The 20542-nt window shown below is 35.3% G+C and overlaps 1 protein-coding gene across 2 annotated transcripts; it reads left to right on the plus strand.

The window, feature by feature from the left end:
* The first annotated feature begins 1143 nt into the window (after nucleotides 1–1143).
* Nucleotides 1144–14566, plus strand: DopEcR (G-protein coupled receptor DopEcR). Of its 2 annotated transcripts, XM_017627916.1 has the most exons (5): nucleotides 1144–1353; nucleotides 3102–4985; nucleotides 7025–7168; nucleotides 12073–12331; nucleotides 12418–14566. In XM_017627916.1, exons 3-5 carry the CDS (start codon nucleotides 7036–7038, stop codon nucleotides 12992–12994), a joined length of 969 nt encoding a protein of 322 aa, XP_017483405.1. In that variant the 5' UTR covers nucleotides 1144–1353; nucleotides 3102–4985; nucleotides 7025–7035; the 3' UTR covers nucleotides 12995–14566. The 2 variants fall into 2 exon arrangements, with proteins under 2 accessions (XP_017483405.1, XP_017483404.1); XM_017627915.1 differs by lacking the exon at nucleotides 1144–1353 and having other exon boundaries at nucleotides 2912–4985.
* Nucleotides 14567–20542: the final 5976 nt, after the last annotated feature.

A 20542-nucleotide genomic window follows, 5' to 3' on the forward strand; every position in this document is an offset into this window, starting at 1 on the left:
CCATACCTAGTATAAAAATTCGACCGAAATCCCTTTTTGCCTACCAAGTTTTGATTTAAAAACGATGTGTATAATGTGTGCACTAAATCCACAAATCTATTTTACTTTAATAAAACCATAAAACATTTGAGAAGAAAAACATGTTTGAATATTAAGTTTCTCCACTTAGAAACTGATAATAAATTCCGCTATGCGCTGGAGTTTTTTTTATAATTTATCAAAATTGTTGTTATTTTTTGGAAATTCATCGTTTGCCACCACAGGCATTTAAATCTAAAAAAAAATCATACCCCTAATGTACATATACATACATACTATTTCCCGCCGTTTTTTTTTTCTTGTTAGGTCTCTGGATCGGCAAGTGTGATTTTTAGCAAATTTGTTAACAAAATTTTGAGTTTATTTAATTGTTGTGATTCAGTGATTACGTGTTTTATGTGAAAAGCTGGGTGAAATTTAGCGTTTGTGACGAAGGATGAGAGTTCGCGTCCAGTATTTTGTATGTGTACTTATTCAACTCATTGTTTTTAGTCATAATTATACAAAATTTTTGCAAAATATCACGTTTTCCCCGTTCCCGAAGAAATCAGGGGAAAGTGCGAGAGCAAAATGACATTTAATTTTTGGGGCCGCTGCAAATTTCTGCTGCGAAAATTTCACTTGCGAAAACTTGCAAGCAAGACAAGCAGCAACAAACATTTGTTTGTAAATAAACCGAAAAATATTGGCCCTGTTAGGTATATTTTTGCGAATTTTAGAAAGTTTTGAAGCGCTTAATATGTCGATTTTTTTTTGTTATTTTTCCCTGATATATGTATACCGAAATATACAAGAATGCAGCCAGCTAAAATGTTTTTTGGATGAATTTGTCACTTTTGAGTAGGTTGATTGTTGAAATAAACAAGTAATTTTTAGGCCAAAATACAAAACCGACTTCGATTCTCATATAAAAATTTAATAGTACCGTGAATTTCTTCATTACAAAATTATCGGATCTAAACCAAATTAGTATGGGACCACTTCCGATAGAAAAAAATTATCGAAATCGGTTGACGTGGTCCAAAGTTATGCGGTAACATACATAAAAAAAATATTCCGACGAATTTATAATCTTCTCATTTTTTTGAAGTCGGTTAAAAATGGAAAATTTTAAACGTATATTTTTAGATACATTTACTTAATTTCTTTGGAACAAGCGTGGGTGTTTGGAGGAACTTTTTTTATACTTTGGTGTGGACTCAAATAACACCGTAGAGAAAATCTCAAGTTTTGAAATTACACAAAAAACGACGAGACAAGTAAACTTAATGTTGGGTCGTAGATTATGCAACTGTATACTGATATCCAGATCAGGTAATTTTCAAAAGGTATTTTCATTTTTATACAAAAAAATTCAAACCTTAAGAAGAAAAACATTTAAAAAACGTTCACCTTTTTGCAATTTTCTTTTTTTTTTGTGTTAAAGCCTGTTCTGTTGCCAAAAACTGAAGCTACTAACGATGAAAATCGGTGCAGTTTGGCGTGGTCAAATGAAAATGTGTAATAATTTTTAGTATGCCATAGAAGCGGGAAATAATGTTACTCATACGCCACATCCCACATGGCCATACTCGTATACTTATAATCGTACTTGGCGTATGAGTTACATTTTCTATATTAACCCATCTGTTACATCCTTTCTCGCATCCTTTCTACTGACATCCTTGGTACAGCTGTACCACTGGGTGTTTAAGCTGTATTTTAAACTGAAACCATGGTCCGTTATATTTGAAATATAAAATATTCCATTTCTCTATATGCATTTTAGAATATGTACACGCACATTTTAAAATTACTAGTTTTTGATGCAACAAAAGTATGGAAAGATCTCCTAAATCTATGTACGCTTGCTATACAATTGAATGGTCGCCGCGAACAGCGACAATTTTTTTAGAACAAATTTCTTTAACTTTAAGGATATAAATGTACAATATACATTTTACATAAATATCGAAAAAGTAGAAAACCAAATCAAATGAGCTTATGTGTATGTGCGTCTTTAAACACATTTTTTTTGTATTTACGCAAAATTATAATCTTTCCGCTTACAACATTATTCGCGGCGACCATTCAATTGTATCAAGGAGGCCAAAAAGCTATAGGTTAACCATTCCCTCCTACGTACGAGTAATGCAAACTCATAAAAAACTCCACATGAAGTTTCTACTCGGGAGAACGAAAAATGACACTGAAGATGGCACAATGCCGAAACCGGTTTGTCTGCAAACCAAACTTGACAAGGGATGACAGAAATTCGTTCCAAAATAAATCATCTTACCACCCTGTCGGAAAAATCAATCAACACCAACACATACATAAATACTGTTAGAAATTTGTGTTCAAAATCCGAAATGGTACAGCTGCAAAAAGGATGTTAAACGAGGTATAGATGTACATACCTTAGCCACTTCCAACGACTTAAAAGATTCCATTAATTCATTCTTAAATATATATATATATATGAGGCATTCATAAAGTTTTAGCTCTGTAGATGCATAAATAATAGGTTTGATCTCATATACCTCGGACTATATGTGGCAAACCTCTTCAAAAAATTACGGGGTCGTTTTCTAGTAAAAAACTGTAACTTCTGACAACTTCAACATAACCTCCAAAATTTGCTTGTATAGCCATTTTCCTCCAGTTTATTGGAAAGCTTTGAGTACAATGAGGAGAAAGTTAGCTAAATACGGGTATATGTATTTCTCTCGAAATCGCTTTTCGCAAAAATATATATATATATTAGTTACGCTCTTTTTTTATTGCAACTCGTTACAGAATCTCGTAATTTTTTTTTGGTGGAATATCGAAACTGATAAATTTTGGTTCAGTTCACTTTTGTAGACGTGTACGATATGAGCTTAAAGCTTAAGCAGCATCAAGGCGAATTCATAAAGGTGGTAGCATATGCTTTTGTTTTTGCTTTTGGTACAAAACTGGAATGGAAAATGCAATTGAAATTTGTGTACCGAGGCGAAGCAAGTCAGCTGTTCTAAAAACTCTGCCTTATATGAATTCGCCTGGACAATATCGAATAATTTGGAAAGCTTTTTTTCTTTCAGGCATTGTTCTCACCGAAGGCTGTCACCAACACCAAGCGCAACTCAACGTTTTGTGCTGCCTTAACTCTGAAATTACTAAAGGTGTTCGTTTTGGTCTTAAGGGCAGAATGAGAGAGAAAAAATTTGGATGAATTTTTGAAAAAGAAAAAAATATCTAAGCAATATAATGAAATGCAATTATAGACAGAAGAACAAACAAAGCAAAACAAACGAACAAATATTTTCAAGTACCAAATGCAACTATATTCCATTGAATGGAAAAACAACAACAACAACCACAACAACAAGAGAAATACTTAGGTGCTGTGTTTTATACAAACGTTCTAAATAATTCACATACATATAGTATAACTGCAAAACATAAACATTAAAAGTTAGCTAATTATTGATTTTAATTGTAAAATTTTGCTCCAAAAAAAGAAGCAACCAATCGAATTCTTCCATTACCAAACGCGTGTAAAATTAAAGTTAAGCCATTTTTTGCGGCCGCCATTTCCACGTCGTCGCCGATTAATTAATTGCATAGCAGTGCCAGCAACTGTTGCGTAGCGAGTAGCGCGATACGTTCAGAGCTACCCGATTCATTTTCAGCAATATTTCCAAAAACAACAAATAAATAAAATAACGTATGCTTAAGAAAAAAGTGAAATAAATATGTCGTTCGAAAAATTTGCAAATCTATTAACTTATGTATAAAAAAAAACTATTCAATAATAAAAAGTGTGAAATTTAAACTGCAATCATTTAGAACTTAAATTAGTAGTATATACAAATGTATGTATTTTTCGATATTCGTCAGCGCATATTAAATAATTACTAGAGCAGTGTCTAGATCCAGCTTAACACATACATGCATACATATGTATATGTACATATTAGACTGCTTCGAACGAAACTTGTACTCTTTAACAAAGTGTTGTGAATTGCGATTAAAATAAGATATTAAATTAACATTATTAATAATAGAAAAAAAAAAAACGATTACATAAAATGTTTTTAAATTTACCGAACCAAAAATCATAACGAGTAGTTTCGACAAGTCTTAACGAAAATTAAAGTTAAAATTAAAAAGTAATAATTTAAATAAAAAAATTTACTAAGTAGTGAATATAATCTCATCGAGCTTAAGGATATTACCAATGAACCGCACAACAGCGCCTAATGCAAATAACAACAATTGGAGAAATAGTGTTACGACAACAAATGCAATTATAACGAATAAAAAGCAAAAAACAAATAAAGCACCGAAAAAAAAACCAAAAACTTTTAATAAGTACGAAAATTCACTAAAAAGACGAAGCACGCGAAATAAATAAAGTTTTCCTCAACCTTAACCCTGCACGCGCCGTTGAGAAGCGTAGATTGCAGCACCTAACCTCTGAGCAAATATCTTCATCTCTACCAAGAATAACTGCACAATCAGACATATGTACACGCGTCTGACTTTGTGATCGCATGTGTGTGCGTGTGAGTAGGTTGTGTAGCACACTTGTAGCACACAATTTGCCCAAGTACAGCCGTGTAATATTTGGCCTATGTCCAAATAGGCTTTTTTGATTGCAGCACTTTGCCCTTAGAAGAAACTCGAACTAGCGTTGAAATGTAGAAGTGCCAATGCGCTAAGACAACATAACTACAGGAACTACGAACGACGAACGACGTACGCGACCAACGACGACCTTCGCGTGCTGGCAATACCCCGCCCTTTGCATTGAAGTTGAAGTTGAAGGACGTCAACGGCCTATCAAACGTATCACAGCCCGTATAAGGCAATCGGCGCAGGTATTATTGAGGCACCGGAAACCGAATTGCCGTGCAAGTGCACCGTCAGACTGCTGGCTATTTACATAAATCCAATATGAAAGCGTCATGAGTGAATCCAAGGTTAGAATTTAAACATAAACATATGTATGTATGTATGTACATATATGTATGATGCTATAGCGCCAGAGAAGCCTATCTACATTTTTGAAAAAAAAAAATAATAATATGGCGATGTATAAAATTCATAGCCACAAAGATTTTGCTTATGACAACAATAGGTTAGGTTAGGTTGAGGTGGCTGGTGATGGTCGAACAGCACAGGTCCCCAAAGGTTGCAGCACCCATGTAAGTATGTACCTGCATAAGTCTCCTCTTTCAAAATGCGGAATTCAGGGCTCGAATCGTAACATCCGTTCACGGATCGAAAACGATACGAAAGAAAATTACGTGATACGTCAGGCAGTATAAACTAAATGGGACAAAGAGTACGTTCACGTATGTCATAATCCGAAAAATGTGTTTTTACGTCACGAGTAGTACGATATCGTATGTGACGATTCGAGCGAGGAGCTCCTAAGAACTATTCCAAGTCCTATTCTGGCCACATGTGTATGTGTCAAGCTGTTCTCATCTTCGGTTAAGAAATGTTATTGATAAAGGATCTACATAGACAGAATCATGTTTGCCTTTTTCAAACTTTCATTTTAGCTCCTTGTAATAAATGTCATTGGTCCAACAGTTCTTCATTGATTTAAAAATATTCCTAATTTTACATTTAATAGTACACTGCCATTTCAATACTAGATTAATAGAAAAAAGTTTTCTTCTATAATTATGAACAAAGTTTCGTATAAATAGGAAACAAGTAATTTACAAACAAAAATTTTTAAGCGCAAGCTTTTATAAGTGATTAATGAAAAAAAGAAAGGACCACCCGCGCACCACTTAACAGCTAAAAATTGTTTACCTATACATAGTTATTTCATCCTATTTAAGTAACATACGTTTTAAAATGAATCTAGTAGGATCATAAATGCGGATTTTCCGAATATCTCGACTCTTGCGCCACCTACGGGACAAACTTTTTTATGGAGTTGTTTATTTTTAGACAAGTGATTCACATTTTAAATATGAACCAAATCGGAAGGTTTGGTTTTCGTATATATCGATACCAGCGCCACCTAGCGCATTAACTCATGTTCCGTATTGCATTGTCATCGGTTTTCGAGCTAAGCTGAAAGTTTCAGGGCTCGAGCTCATCGGAAAGTTGGTTAAAAATTGGTTGCAAAATTTGATTACACACAGTTGAAATATAATAAAAGCTTGTGAGAATACAAAAACCGTGGCGTAAGCTTAAGACTTCTTTCTAAATTTTGTTCAAAACATATTTTTACCACGCTCTTGTCTAAGTAATTATTATTTTTTTTTTAACTTCAAACATTTTTCTTTCTTCTTAAACACGCCCTCAAGTAATTAAGCGAAGAACTGTTTACTCTGAATGGTCGTCATCAAAAGAAGGAGACCTCACCGAGACCGAGGCTTAACTTAACTTTCATTGGCAGGTTTTTTATAAGTGGCCAGTCTTGACCCAGCGCACAACCAATTGCTGGGGGTTTGCCTTCTCACAATTAGCTCACTTCCGAACGGGTGTTCGGTTGCTACCCAGAGGATGCTTGGTGTAAACACCGGAAGTCGTGAGCTGCTTGAAAGGTTTGCAAAATAATCTTTACTGGCCCTCCCAGGTTAATGGTGATCAAAAGCTTTTCCCACATGCGTGGAATGCTGCACCCGGAATCATCCTCCGAGTCCGAGTAGTTATGTGAAAAGGAATACGCTGAGGGTTATGCCTGGGGCACACATGTGGTAAAGAAATTACAAAATTATTATTGTAGTTTGCAGCAACTACAATGACTTGTGGTATGCGAGTGACACACGTTGGGTTATAGATCGTAATATTGATATCATACTACGATTGTGTGTCTCTAGCATTAGAAAAACTGCAAACACAGTTTTATAAATGAATTACTTAACCAGGCATAATTCCTCGGTCTTTAAGAAAATTCGTGTAATTTTTTTTATTTTTATTTTGTTACACTGTGTATTTTAGAATCTTCTTTAGAATTCTTCTTACCTACGTACGTTTCCATATTCATTTGCAGGATATACAAAAATGCAGGAAATGAGTTACCTGCAAGATAATTCCAAATTGGAGGCACTTACCAAGGCTGTACTCATCTCCATTCTAGGTGTTGCCATAGTCATCTCGAATCTTCTCATTATAGCCACTTATGCAAATTTCAAAGGTGAGTCTTTGTAAGTATAAAATTGCAACTGTTTAATTTCCGCGTACAACAACGAGTACGTACGAGTACATATTTAAAATAATAATAAAGTAAATATGTATGCGCAAATATGACGTACATACATATATACGTATATGCAAAATCACACATATGTACATACCAGGATGCTACGTAACTTGAACGGAAGAAGGTACAACCAACCACCTGCCGATGCATGAGATAACAGTAATTATTTTTGGTTGTAGTTTAGAAGAGCATTTAGAAAAGCTTTTCTTTTGTTGTGCGACAATAGACAGTTTAATATTTCAATTTTATCTTCAATGCTCGTTAGAAATCAAATAAAGAAAGCGTTATTTGCGACTGATTTACGAACTTGAATCGATTTCCATACATACGTTCATACAAGCGGTCCACTTTAGATAATAGGTAGGGTACCCGCGGGTGCCCAAAACAACGCAGAAAGCGTTCCTCACGCTAGAAAAATGATGGTAATAGAGAGCGAATACCTTCCACATTTGGATCGTATGTATATGTCTTCTTCTTCGTGCCCGAAACAGCCCGGACTTTTTTGCGGGCAGAAATGTGCAAGAAGTAAATTTGAAATAACAGATGTTGTTTTGTAAAATACAAAAATGGAAAATGGCACTAAAAGAGGTTTTTTGTGTTCCTCACGCTGTGGGCACTTTTGGCACGTGTTGACACATTTTTGACACTTGTGAGAGAGTAACTTATTTTTACGCTCTATTAACCGAAACAACCCGGAAAGCGTGTGGAATAAAAGTAATAGTTGTGTTCGTTCAGAAAAGTCAGTAACAAAATTCAGAGAATAGATACCTTATCCTAAGAGAGAAACTTACAAAGTATAGCGCGAACAGGAATTTGTAGAAATTTGCAAGCTTCTCTGCCAAAACAGGATATATACGTATATTTCTTCTTATTCTCGCTTTTTTCAACATATGCTTCAATTTTTTGTGGTAGTCACCGTCGGATTTCCTATATCGACAGTGGTATCGACTGCGTTTCGATTACGAATAGAGCTTTTTCAGCCGAGTACCTTTGAAATCATTGGAATTAAGTAAATTAATTGAATAAACAAATATTCGCGGCAAGATTGAAATTTTTAAATTTAACGAACTTGTAGACTCAAATTATTGTTGACAAAAATTCAACCGTGTGCCACAATCCTGCTTNTAAAAGTAATAGTTGTGTTCGTTCAGAAAAGTCAGTAACAAAATTCAGAGAGTAGATACCTTATCCTAAGAGAAAAACTTACAAAGTATAGCGCGAACAGGAATTTGCAGATATTTTCAAGCTTCTCTGCCAGCCGGCGTCCACAGTTGCATTTCAAACATAATCATTTTTTTTTTTTTATTATTTCAAGTGGAAAACAAAACAGGATATATACGTATATTTCTTCTTATTCTCGCTTTTTTCAACTTTTGCTTAAATTTTTTGTGGTAGTCACCGTCGGATTTCCTATATCGACAGTGGTATCGACTGCGCTTCAATTACGAATAGAGCTTTTTCAGCCGAGTACCTTTGAAATCATTGGAATTAATTAAATTAATTGAATAAACAAATATTCGCGGCAAGATTGAAATTTGGAAATTTAACGAACTTGTTGACTCAAATTATTGTTGACAAAAATTCAACCGTGTGCCACAATCCTGCTTGCAAATGTTTGCTCGCAAAAATTTTCCCAGCACGAGTTTGCAACTTCTCCTCCAAATGAAAGGTCAAAATTGTGCTCTCTCCTTGCAAGTTGTGTAAGTTGTGTAAGTTTTTTGTCCAAACGAACGCGATTTGGTAACAATTGACACCATCTTGTACAAGTTTTTTGCATCGGGAACAGAACTAATATGCATATAACACTAACATACGTTCGCTGAAATCGATCTATCCAAGAGCGATCCGCTCACTCTCCCCTATCTCGGTGAGAACCACTAGAGGGTGCCTTTCATGGCACTCATTCGCAAAGAGTGGCAATATCACTGTGGCCTAGTATTCGTATATGGATGACTAATAAAAAATCAACCACAAGTCAAAGAGATGTTAGGCAGTCCCCTAATTGCCGCTTGACAATTAGAGAATATGCTTGCCCCGCTTGCCGATGTCAGCCAATCTGTGCCCCGTCCACTCACGCCCAGAGGTGAAATGAGTAAAGAAAGAGCACATTGGTATCAGTATTATCAGAGATAAAGTCGAAGCCTCGAAGTGCATACACTAGAGGGGTCTTGGTCCTGAGTAAGTTTCGTAGAGCCAGGAAATTACTTTAGCAGGGGGCTCCATCTCTTACCAGTAGCTTAGAACCACTGATCCCTTCTTCCCTCTTTTCTTCTTCGAAGGAAGCAATAAAGCAGAATTGTTGCGTCGAGTAAAGAAATTTAAGGCTTCCCATTTATAATCAGGCCCAACCACTTGATTTGTTTAGAAAGCGGCAGACGAATGGGATACATTATTTTTCCTGGTGAACAAGACAAGTTTCGATTTACTAAAATTTTCAGAGTCGTGGACTCTCTCACACCTCAACTCAACTACGAGGTTGATGTACCCTTGGATACGCAGGATTTTTTCACCGGAAGATAATGATCCATAAGTAAACAATTTCTACAGGTGACTAGGCACAGCTCCTCATTTTGTCTTCGTAGGTTAAGTTGATAAAGTCCGACGGCCGCAACAATGTGTATGCTTTTTATCGCGATGATTGACTCTAAACTGGTTGGTAGAGGTGGGTAATTGAGTTACTCTGCTGTCTCCCAGCATTGAGCCGCATGCTCGGACTCACTTCTCAAAAGAATTGTGACTCACTAGCTTAGTACCTATGTGCCTATCAGCCACCTACAAGCACTTTGAACTAAAAGAATTAAAGAAGAAAGACGAAGAACATACTGAAGAGATGTATGGGATACTAATGTGGACTTTACTAACTGAGTTGACTCACTAAATTGAGCTAGAGTCATTGAGTGGACTCGTGAGTTACCCACCCAACCAGTTTTTATAGGGCACAACCCGTTCAGTCATATTTGAAATTAAAAACTTTTAAATCGGTATGGAAATCATATTAAATAACAGTTCTTATATAAGCCTTTCAAACACACAAATTGTTTAACTCCATCAACAAATATCAATCCATCATAGGCTCAAATATACCTGTTGGCGCGGCTTAGGAGTTAATAAAACAATTGTATTTTTTGTTATATNGGTCAAAATTGTGCTCTCTCCTTGCAAGTTGTGTAAGTTTTTTGTCCAAACGAACGCGATTTGGTAACAATTGACACCATCTTGTACAAGTTTTTTGCCTCGGGAACAGAACTAATATGCATATAGCACTAACAAACGTTCGCTGAAATCGATCTATCCAAGAGCGATCCGCAAGTAATCACAGGTACTCTCACTCTCCCCTTTCTCGGTGAGAACCACTAGAGGGTGCCTTTCATGGTACTCATTCGCAAAGAATGGCAATATCACTGTGGCCTAGTATTCGTATATGGATGACTAATCAAAAATCAACCACAACTCAAAGAGATGTTAGGCAGTCCCCTAATTGCCGCTTGACAATTAGAGAATATGCTTGCCCCGCTTGCCGATGTCTCAGCCAATCTGTGCCCCGTCCACTCACGCCCAGAGGTGAAATGAGTAAAGAAAGAGCACATTGGTGTCAGTGTTATCAGAGATAAAGTCGAAGCCTCGAAGTGCATATACTAGAGGGGTCTTGGTCCTGAGTCTGTTTCGTAGAGCCAGGAAATTACTTTAGCAGGGGGGCTCCATCTCTTACCAGTAGCTTAGAACCACTGATCCCTTCTTCCCTCTTTTCTTCTTCGAAGGAAGAAATAAAGCAGAATTGTTGTTATGCGTCGAGTAAAGAAATTTAAGGCTTCCCATTTATAATCAAGCCCAACCACTTGATTTGTTTAGAAAGCGGCAGACGAATGGGATACATTATTTTTCCTGGTGAACAAGACAAATTTCGATTTACTAAAATTTTCAGAGTCCACGGTTCTCAAACCTCAACTCAACTACGAGGTTGATGTACCCTTGGATACGCAGGATTTTTTCACCGGAAGATAATGATCCATAAGTAAAAAATTTCTACAGGTGACTAGGCACAGCTCCTCATTTTGTCTTCGTAGATTAAGTTGATAAAGTCCGACGGCCGCAACAATGTGTATGTTTTTTTATCGCGATGATTGACTCTAAACTGGTTGGTGGTGGAGGTGGGTAACTGAGTTACTCTGCTGTCTCCCAGCATTGAGCCGCATGCTCGGACTCACCTCTCAAAAGAATTGTGACTCACTAGCTTAGTACCTATGTGCCTATCAGCCACCTACAAGCACTTTGAACTAAAAGAATTAAAGAAGAAAGAGAAGTACATACTGGAGAGATGTATGGGATACTAATGTGGACTTTAATAACTGAGTTGACTCACTAAATTGAGCTAGAGTCATTGAGTGGACTCGTGAGTTACCCACCCAACCAGTTTTTATAGGGCACAACCCGGTCAGTCATATTTGAAATTAAAAACTTTTAAATCGGTATGGAAATCATATTAAATAGCAGTTCTTAAATAAGCCTTTCAAACACACAAATTGTTTAACTCCATCAACCAATATCAATCCATCATAGGCTCAAATACATATACCTAAACATATGCATATGTATGAATATCTGTCTTGACTAATTTGCTGGTGCACTATGACAGCGGGACTAATCACGAGACCTTTTAAAATCGGCTGGCTAACGATGCTTCTTTATTTATCTATTTTTTATTATTCTTTATTTATTTTTTCTTTTAATTATCTATTTGTGTTTTTATATGTATTTGTATTCTGCTTGTTGTGAAAAGCAAATAAATTCCTTGCAACTTCTTTCGCTAACTATGTACTTGGTCTGTACGTTGCGTTTAGGTCCCACAGAGGTCATCAATTATTACCTTCTCTCGCTGGCAGTAGCGGATCTGCTATGCGGACTACTGGTTGTGCCGTTCTCAGTGTATCCAGCGTTGACCGGCGAATGGATGTACGGCGACATCGTATGCCGATTCACGGGCTACCTGGAGGTGACGCTATGGGCCGTCTCCGTATACACATTCATGTGGATCTCGGTGGACCGATATTTGGCCGTCCGGAAGCCGCTACGCTATGAAACTGTACAGACGAAAACCAGGTAAATAACTCCCAAATATACAAGCCTCTCTTCGTCTCTTCGGTGGTTAATTAATTTTCTTTTTGTGATTTTTTGCTTGCTTGCAGATGTCAATGCTGGATGGTGTTCACATGGATCTCAGCCGCTCTGCTTTGCTGTCCGCCAATACTGGGTTACACGAAGCCCATAGCGAATAATGTGACACACATTTGCATGCTCGACTGGGGCAATATGGCTGCGTACAGTGCGACACTGGCGATTTTAGTTTTAGGTCCTAGCGTTATATCCATAGTACATAATTATGGTTATATATTTGTAATGATCCGAAAACTGAAATCGGGTGAACCCATACATGACAAAGAATATGCAACCGCATTAGCAGAAAATTTATCGAATCCTAGTCATATGATGTCATTCGTATTAGTGTTTGCATTCTGGATGTCGTGGTTGCCATGGATGCTGTTGCGCTTCTACGAAGTGGTGACCGGTGATGTTATCCAAAGTACTCTTATTCATTTTATGGTCGTCTGGATTGGCGTGCTGAATTCATTTTGGAAAATCGTCATTATGACCAGTATGTCGCCGCAATTTCGCATCGCACTTAGAGTATTTTGTTTAACAATTTGCTGTAAGACTAAGGGCCGTTTGCAAGCAGAACTAATCGGATTGGACCCAGATGACTAGAGTCGTTAGATTTTCCACCGTATGAACGGTTAAATTAACTTTCACAATTGGCTTACTTTTCATCACTTTCCATTCGAAGCATACAACATGTTTTTGCTTTTGTTATTGGTATTGGTATTGGCCCGCTATTGCGATATGGTCAAGATATATATATATATATATATACTCAATAGTTGTTGAGAATGACTTTAGAAATATGTAAATGATATACATATGTATGTACATTTGTACATTGGTATGTGCATGTCGATATGTACAAAAACGAATGTACAAGTATCTAACTACAGATTCGGATACCTGTTAGGAGAAGAAAATGATGTTTAATGTAACTCAAATGTGAAATTTTGTTTAAACAAATAGCCAAGTCTGCGAAAGACTTGGTAGCAGTGTTGGTCACGAGCCCATTATCGATATATGTAGTACTCCTATGTATGTATGTACGCCAAAATTTATACAAACAGACATACATATGCACATTAGGGTGTCCCAGAATATTTTTTTTTTGCGAAATTTTTAAGTTTTTCCTTTTGGTCTAAATAATGTATCTATGGATGCATGCATGTATGTACACCATACCGACTAGAAGTTGAATTTTTAGCTAAGAACTTGAAAGTTATTGTTAGATGACTAGATACACCGTGCCAGTATACTATATGTACTTCCAATTTATGGAACATTTTGACATTTGGCCGATATGATAGCGCTCAATCGTAATAAATCAACGTTTGCGGATACCCAACATCCTTTTACAGTTCAAATATTTTTAAAGAATATTTTCTATTTTTTATACCCGAACTTTGTTTCAATCTATACATATTCATATCACCGAAAATCAAGGAGTCCCATGACCCGTACCAAAATCAGTATGGCTGGGGGCTTACCGTACTGGTTCCTGCTCCAAAAGTGGAACGAAATGGCTAGGGTAGCCTGAAACGTAAACACCGAGCACTTTGTGCCTGGCGTAGTATGTTTACCATCCAGCGAAAAAAAGTCTGATTAGGTTGATGTTTTACCGCTATTCGTCGCCTTGCCACCCCACAAGGAATATTGGGCAGATTTCAATCAATAATTCCCGATTTCGACGACTAGCGTTGTAAGGGAGCACCAGTAACGGTTGTTTCCCTTGCTGGAGAATTGTTACAAGTTGATATACGTTGATTAGACCAAAAGAAAAAAAAAACATGTATGATATTTCCCTAACGTACACACTTGCATACATTCATACGTACATATTTATACTTATGGCTGCATATGAGACCGTACAAGCAAACAAAAAAAGTTTACCGTACACCCCTCAGTCTAAAAAGTGTTTGCAAGGCAATGGCGTATATACATTTTTCGGTGATACCTCAATTCAGGTATTAAAAATTGTTTTTCAAAATAGGAGTACACCTGGAAAAGGTTTTTAGTTATAATTACTAACCAAATAATGTAGTTGGATATGGCGAAATAAATATTTAGTCTGCGAAAGTCTGCAATTTTTACTTGAGCCTTTTAGTTGAGAGAAATGTATATGTATTTGCAAACAATTACGAAATCACAATAGGGGTATTCCCGATCCGTTGCATACTGTCTAGCATGGTGCATAGAGAGCAGAAATAGCATGATTGGATAATTTTGTTGTTGTTTTATGTGTTCAAACAACAACAAAATTATCCATTATTCATGCACCATGCTAGACCTTATGCAACGGATCGAGAATACCCCTTATGTATTTTGATTGGACAATGTTGTTAGTTGAATCAAATCGTTGTTGAGGGAAAATAAATCGTGCTTTGGTTGATACAAGTTTTCAAATACTTTTGTGAACTTATTGGAAACTTGCATCAGGTACCTTATTGATGAAATAATTGACACAAATAAAAATTTTGACAATGGTTGTTGTTTGTTTATAACGTGTTTTCGTAACGAATCGAGATAGACATACACAAATGTATACATAAATGATCAGAATGAAATGAGAAATCGATTTAGCGCTGACTGTCTGTCCGTCCGTCCGTCCGTCCGTCTGTGCACACGATAACTCGAGTAAAAATAGAGATATCTTAACGAAACTTGGTACGTGCACTTCTTTCGGGCGTAGGACGGCAAAATGGGAACAAAGTTAGCTAGCACGGATAGACGATAGCGAGTTTGGTTGTACCTCATTGAGTTCGTTCGTTTCGCCACTCGCTAACTGTTGGCAAATCGATGACGGCTAATAACATCCTTTTATGAACCATACCCTACGTTGAATCGAATTTGTGGAAATATTTATAAAAAAAAAATATCTATTAATTAATATTTACCGAACCCAAAGAATTCTTCAACCAAAACACGATTTGGTTCAACCTAGATGAATACCATAAGAATTATTTAGTTACACTAATCGAACCCTGGTAATAAATAGTTCCCAAATATTTCCAAAATTCGGCAACTGAATATATTGAGTCGAAACAACAACAACGTCTTCTCAGTGTAGTTCTACTGGAATAATCAAAAAACAAAAGGTGAATGATATTTGGAGAGCATTAATTTACTGGCATTAGGGCGTTACGTTATGGTGGTAGGAACTGGTGGGTATTTGTCTTTAAGATCCAACTGTAAATGCCGAAGAATACTTTAGACTCAGGGGTGTATTTAGTATGGCTTTTCTTTTTGGTATGGCAAACACAAGTTTTCCTAAACCAATAAAACCTGCGGACATATATACATATACGTTTCTAAATATGTAAGTATGAGTATATACATATATGTATATATGTTCATACGTATGTAAATATCTATGTTTAGAGAAAAAATACTGAAATTATTAGTTCACTTACTTACTTATAGAATGTGATTTATAAGTAGTGAATTCGTAACATAGTTTGGAAATTAAATTAATTTAAAATTCAATGCGCCGTAGAAAGCTTGGATTTTTAACTTTTATTTTATTTTTCTTGCCGCCGCCGTATTTAGTAGAATAATGGAAAACTATGTTCCACTTGTTACATAATTCATTTTTGTTATGACGGCGTTATTTGAAAATAAGGACAAATTATCGGCGAAATAATAAAAAAGGGAGTACATATGTACACACATACATAAGTAGTATAGGAATAAAATATTAAGATACATATGTATATACTTTGTTTTATTATTTCTTCTGTTAAGTAGATATACGTATGTATATATATCAACGATGCATACCCTTTTCCGGACATATGTATGTACATTACCCCCTATTTTAACATCAAAAAATATTTAGAGGCCGCTCAAAGCGCTCAAAGTTTTCCATGCATTTTTATATGGGAAAACAACAAATTTTCGTAGAAATGGTATAGAATTCTTTTCGATTGGAAAACTTTGGTTCTCTTCGGGAGAGTTACTATAATAATACCCAATTATTTATTTTACCATTTTTTAATACTAACGATTTTTTATTTGTTCCCCCATTGCATTTTTCGGAGTTTTCGTGGATTTTTGGCGGACCTGTAAATTATAGTTGCGATGAAAAACTGGTTAAGTAAACAATTGGGTATTATTATTGGCAATCTTCTGCAGATGAAGAGAATTTTCCGATAGAAAAATATTGTTTTTTTTTAGAATTCTACACCATTTCTATGAAAAGGTTTTTTCCGCATATAAAATACATGGAAAACTTTGGGCGCTTTGAGCGACCTCTAAATATTTTTTGATTTCAAAATAAAAAATAGGAGTATATTTTTTTCGGTATAGAACAATCCTAGGGGGTGAGAGCACAAAAATTCCGACTTTATTTTCCACATGTGCATATGGAGAGACGCATTAAATAAAAATAAAAAATAAAAATGGTAATGCTGATTGCGGCACTGTCAAAGTATTTAGCCATAATTGAAAGAAATTTAAGTGTAATTTAAGTAACCCGAAAATGACACAGATACATTTAAAAACGTGAGAAGTTGAAATTAATTGCGAGAAGCAAATTATATAAGGAAATGTACCGAAATATCGCCAATTAGATACAAAAAAAAAAATCCACATCATAGAATTATTCTTTTGTTTCTTAGAAACTTATTCTGACCTAGCCTTCGACCCTGCCATTCTTAATTTGCCAAAAAGAAATATATAAATTATTTATTTCTTAGTATTTTTCCCGTCCGAGCATAGTTTAGTTGAGTGAGACCTTAAAATGGGTGCCCCCTAGAGTGAGAAATCCCCTGTTCGGGATGCGGCGATTTCAGAATCAAACTGCTTAGTGCAAGTTAGCGATAATTATCCTACCGAATACAGAAGGTGGCGCTGATTGTGATACCGGTAACTCTCTCTTGAAAATTTTCACAGAAATATGACTTCATAGGAGATTTTGTGTATTGCCTGTGTAACATACATATACATATACACACGCAAAACATATACATACTGATAGATCTCTCCCAGCTCTCTTCTCCGACAAATCTGCGAAGACGTCATATCCACGTTACTCTCCCGAATTTCACATCAATCAGCGCAGTCTTGTATTCTATCGGTCTTGTTAGCGATCCAGAATCGCCAGCGCGGTTACCCACGGACGTAAAAATGGGGAAAATGTCGGCTGACACGATCTATCTAATGCGGTGTTGAGGAGCACCGCCTTGATAAGCTTTCTACACATTTTGTATAGGCGCGTGCAGAGTAAAAGCTCTCTTTGCCCATCGCTGATCTAATGGGATCTGTTAACGAAAACTCACCACCGCATGATCGTGACGTAGTAGACGTTGATTCACTCTCTCTCTCTCTCTCTATCAACAGCAAATTTGATATGTTTCTATGCACTTCTACGGTTCGCTACGTACACGTTCGTACGTAACCGCGCTCTTCAAGTAAGCTGGTATTTATGCTGTGTTTAAATGCATTTTTTCTACATACATATGGAAGAATTATAGAAAAGAAGATTGCGCCCTGATCCTTGCTGTGACGTCATGAACGAAACAGTAGGAATAGCAGACACAGAACAAGTGGCAAAATCCCATTCAAATGATAAACAAAATTGGGAGCATTCACTTAAAGTTGTTAAATAAACAATATATAAGTATTTGTTTATTATAAGAAATATTGGAAGAAAAATTTAAGTAAATGTGCCAAGTATATGTATATGTACATACAGAGGCGGCGAAACGCCCTGTGTCCGGTGGGTAGCAAGAGTATACAGGTACGGAAAATGTGTAATTGAGAAGGTTTCGTGTATAATACATTTATTTTTCATTCATACTATGTATGTATATATTTCATAGAAATCGTAATTTAATCAAATTTCGAAAAACAAAAATGTCTGCAGTGAAAACACGGCCATTCGTTTTGAATTTCGAGAAATGGAATCCTTCATGAGGATTTCTAGATCTATCTCATCAACTGCTCCTGGATAAGAACGCAATATTGCTACATGGTTGACCCACACACAATTCGTTTTCACGTAAAAATTGCACAACATCTTTCACAGAACCTGGATTTTGCTCTTTGCGCCTCAATTATGCACAGAGCCATATCTTTATCGCTCTTGAGTCTGCATTTACTCAAAATCACCATTATAAAACGTGACGATTCTCTTCAAATCCACTGTCCCACCAAGAAAGATCTTCTCTAAAGTTTTATAAAACGTTGCCGATTCAATATCAAATCTACTTGGCAGGCAGCAAATAACTTGGTAAAAAATTTCATAATATATCTTCCGAAAATACTCTCAGCAGTGAATTTCTGCTTTTGATATGTCGACACCTGAGTGGAAAAACGCCCTGCCAGTTCGAAAACGTAATATCTCGAAAAACTTTTCAAGAACGCCTTACTTCAGAATTTGATTGTAGAACGCCCTATTTCAGAGCTTTATTGAAAACACCCTACCTCGGGATTTTGTTGAAGAACGCCCTATCTCAGAATTCGGTTCAAAAACGCCCTATCTCAACTGAAAATACAAATATTGAAAATATGCTAAGACAGGACGTTCTTCAACCAAATTCTGATATAGGAAGTTTATCGATAAAATTCTGACAATGGAAAATTCCCAAGTGCATTTCTCGAAATAAAAACGCTTCACATAAAAAAGAGGTGCAGTTGGCATTATACTATAATTGCCAAAGAAATTATTTTTATCAGCTTAACTACTTTTCCGCTGGATATGAGCAAAAGTGGATCATAAATATCTGCCAGGTGCATCCATAGTTTATATCTACATACATACATATGTTGTATCTTCTAATTCAACTTCCATAAAGAAGGTATGTACATGTTAAGAGACCCTGCCCAAAAATAGTTGATATATATATGCACACAAGCATACATACATAGAGTGTTGCCAGGCCTACATACATAATTACCAAATTGAATTTATTTTATATATTACATAAACACGTAAATATGTAATTGTATAAACGTATTGTTGCACCCGAATTTGATGTGGAAATACTTCAAATTTCATAACTATGCGCGATATGCGTTGATATTTTATCCTTTTTCCTTAGTGGGATAAATACAGTTTCCTTTTGAGTGCAACACTGCGCTTATACACAATAAATTTACACATAACCATTATTTGTATATTTGTATTTGCATATAAATTAATTACATTTGTTAAATGCGTACGTATTACAGATTATGTACATATTTGTAATTTTAAAATTCGACAAAAACATATTCGAATTTATTCTGTTTGTAAGAATGAAGAATTTGCTATTTTCTTGACAAGTTCACTAAATTTAGTATTTAGCAAAACTGTATCGTAAAATAGAGTAGTTAATAAATTTATTTCTTTTAAAATCATCAGTCTTTCTGGTTCTTTCCTCGTTGAAACTACAAACATTTACATGCATATCAGCTGTGTTTTTTTTTTTTTTACACGCATATACATCTACGCTTAATGTGCAAAAAAAACAATCATCGAAAATTTCTATTGTATAACAAGTAATTTTGATTTTACCGACAACTATTTATAAGCGCACATAAAATTTGTCGCTAGAGCTCCATTCAATTTTTAAGCGCAGATATGTATGCGTGTAAAAAAATCACGCCTGTCGCTATCTTAATTCGAAACTACGTTTTTCACAGGTCTTATATCCTATATACATATTAAGATACACCTTCAATAAAAATTAGTCCATTTAATTTAATTTTATTATATAATTTGATTTAATTTTAGTTTGTTATATTTTATTTATATAACATTTTATTTGGTTTTATTATACACTAGTTATCGTTCTATGTATCTTTCGCTGTTGTATAAGCTCCGACGACATAGCCATAATTCACAATTTATCACGTTCTGGAGTAAAATGTCCCACAACGAAATGGCCCATATTTTATTTTATTTTTTTAGTTAATTCAGTTTTCTTTATTTTTTATATTATTTTATTAGACTATTTTTAAATTTAATTTAATTTTATTTTATTATTTAATTTTGCTAGTTTATTTAATTTAATTTCATTATTTTATTTTATTATTTTATTTTAATTTAATTTTATTATTTATTTTTATTTCATTTAATTATTTTATTTTATTTTATTTTATTTTATTTTATTTTATTTTATTTTATTTTATTTTATTTTATTTTATTTTATTTTATTTTATTTTATTTTATTT

The sequence above is a fragment of the Rhagoletis zephyria genome, unplaced genomic scaffold, assembly GCF_001687245.7.
Source record: "Rhagoletis zephyria isolate East Lansing unplaced genomic scaffold, Rhagoletis_zephyria_1.1 Rzeph_scaffold_05586, whole genome shotgun sequence".
NCBI lineage: Eukaryota > Metazoa > Arthropoda > Insecta > Diptera > Tephritidae > Rhagoletis > Rhagoletis zephyria.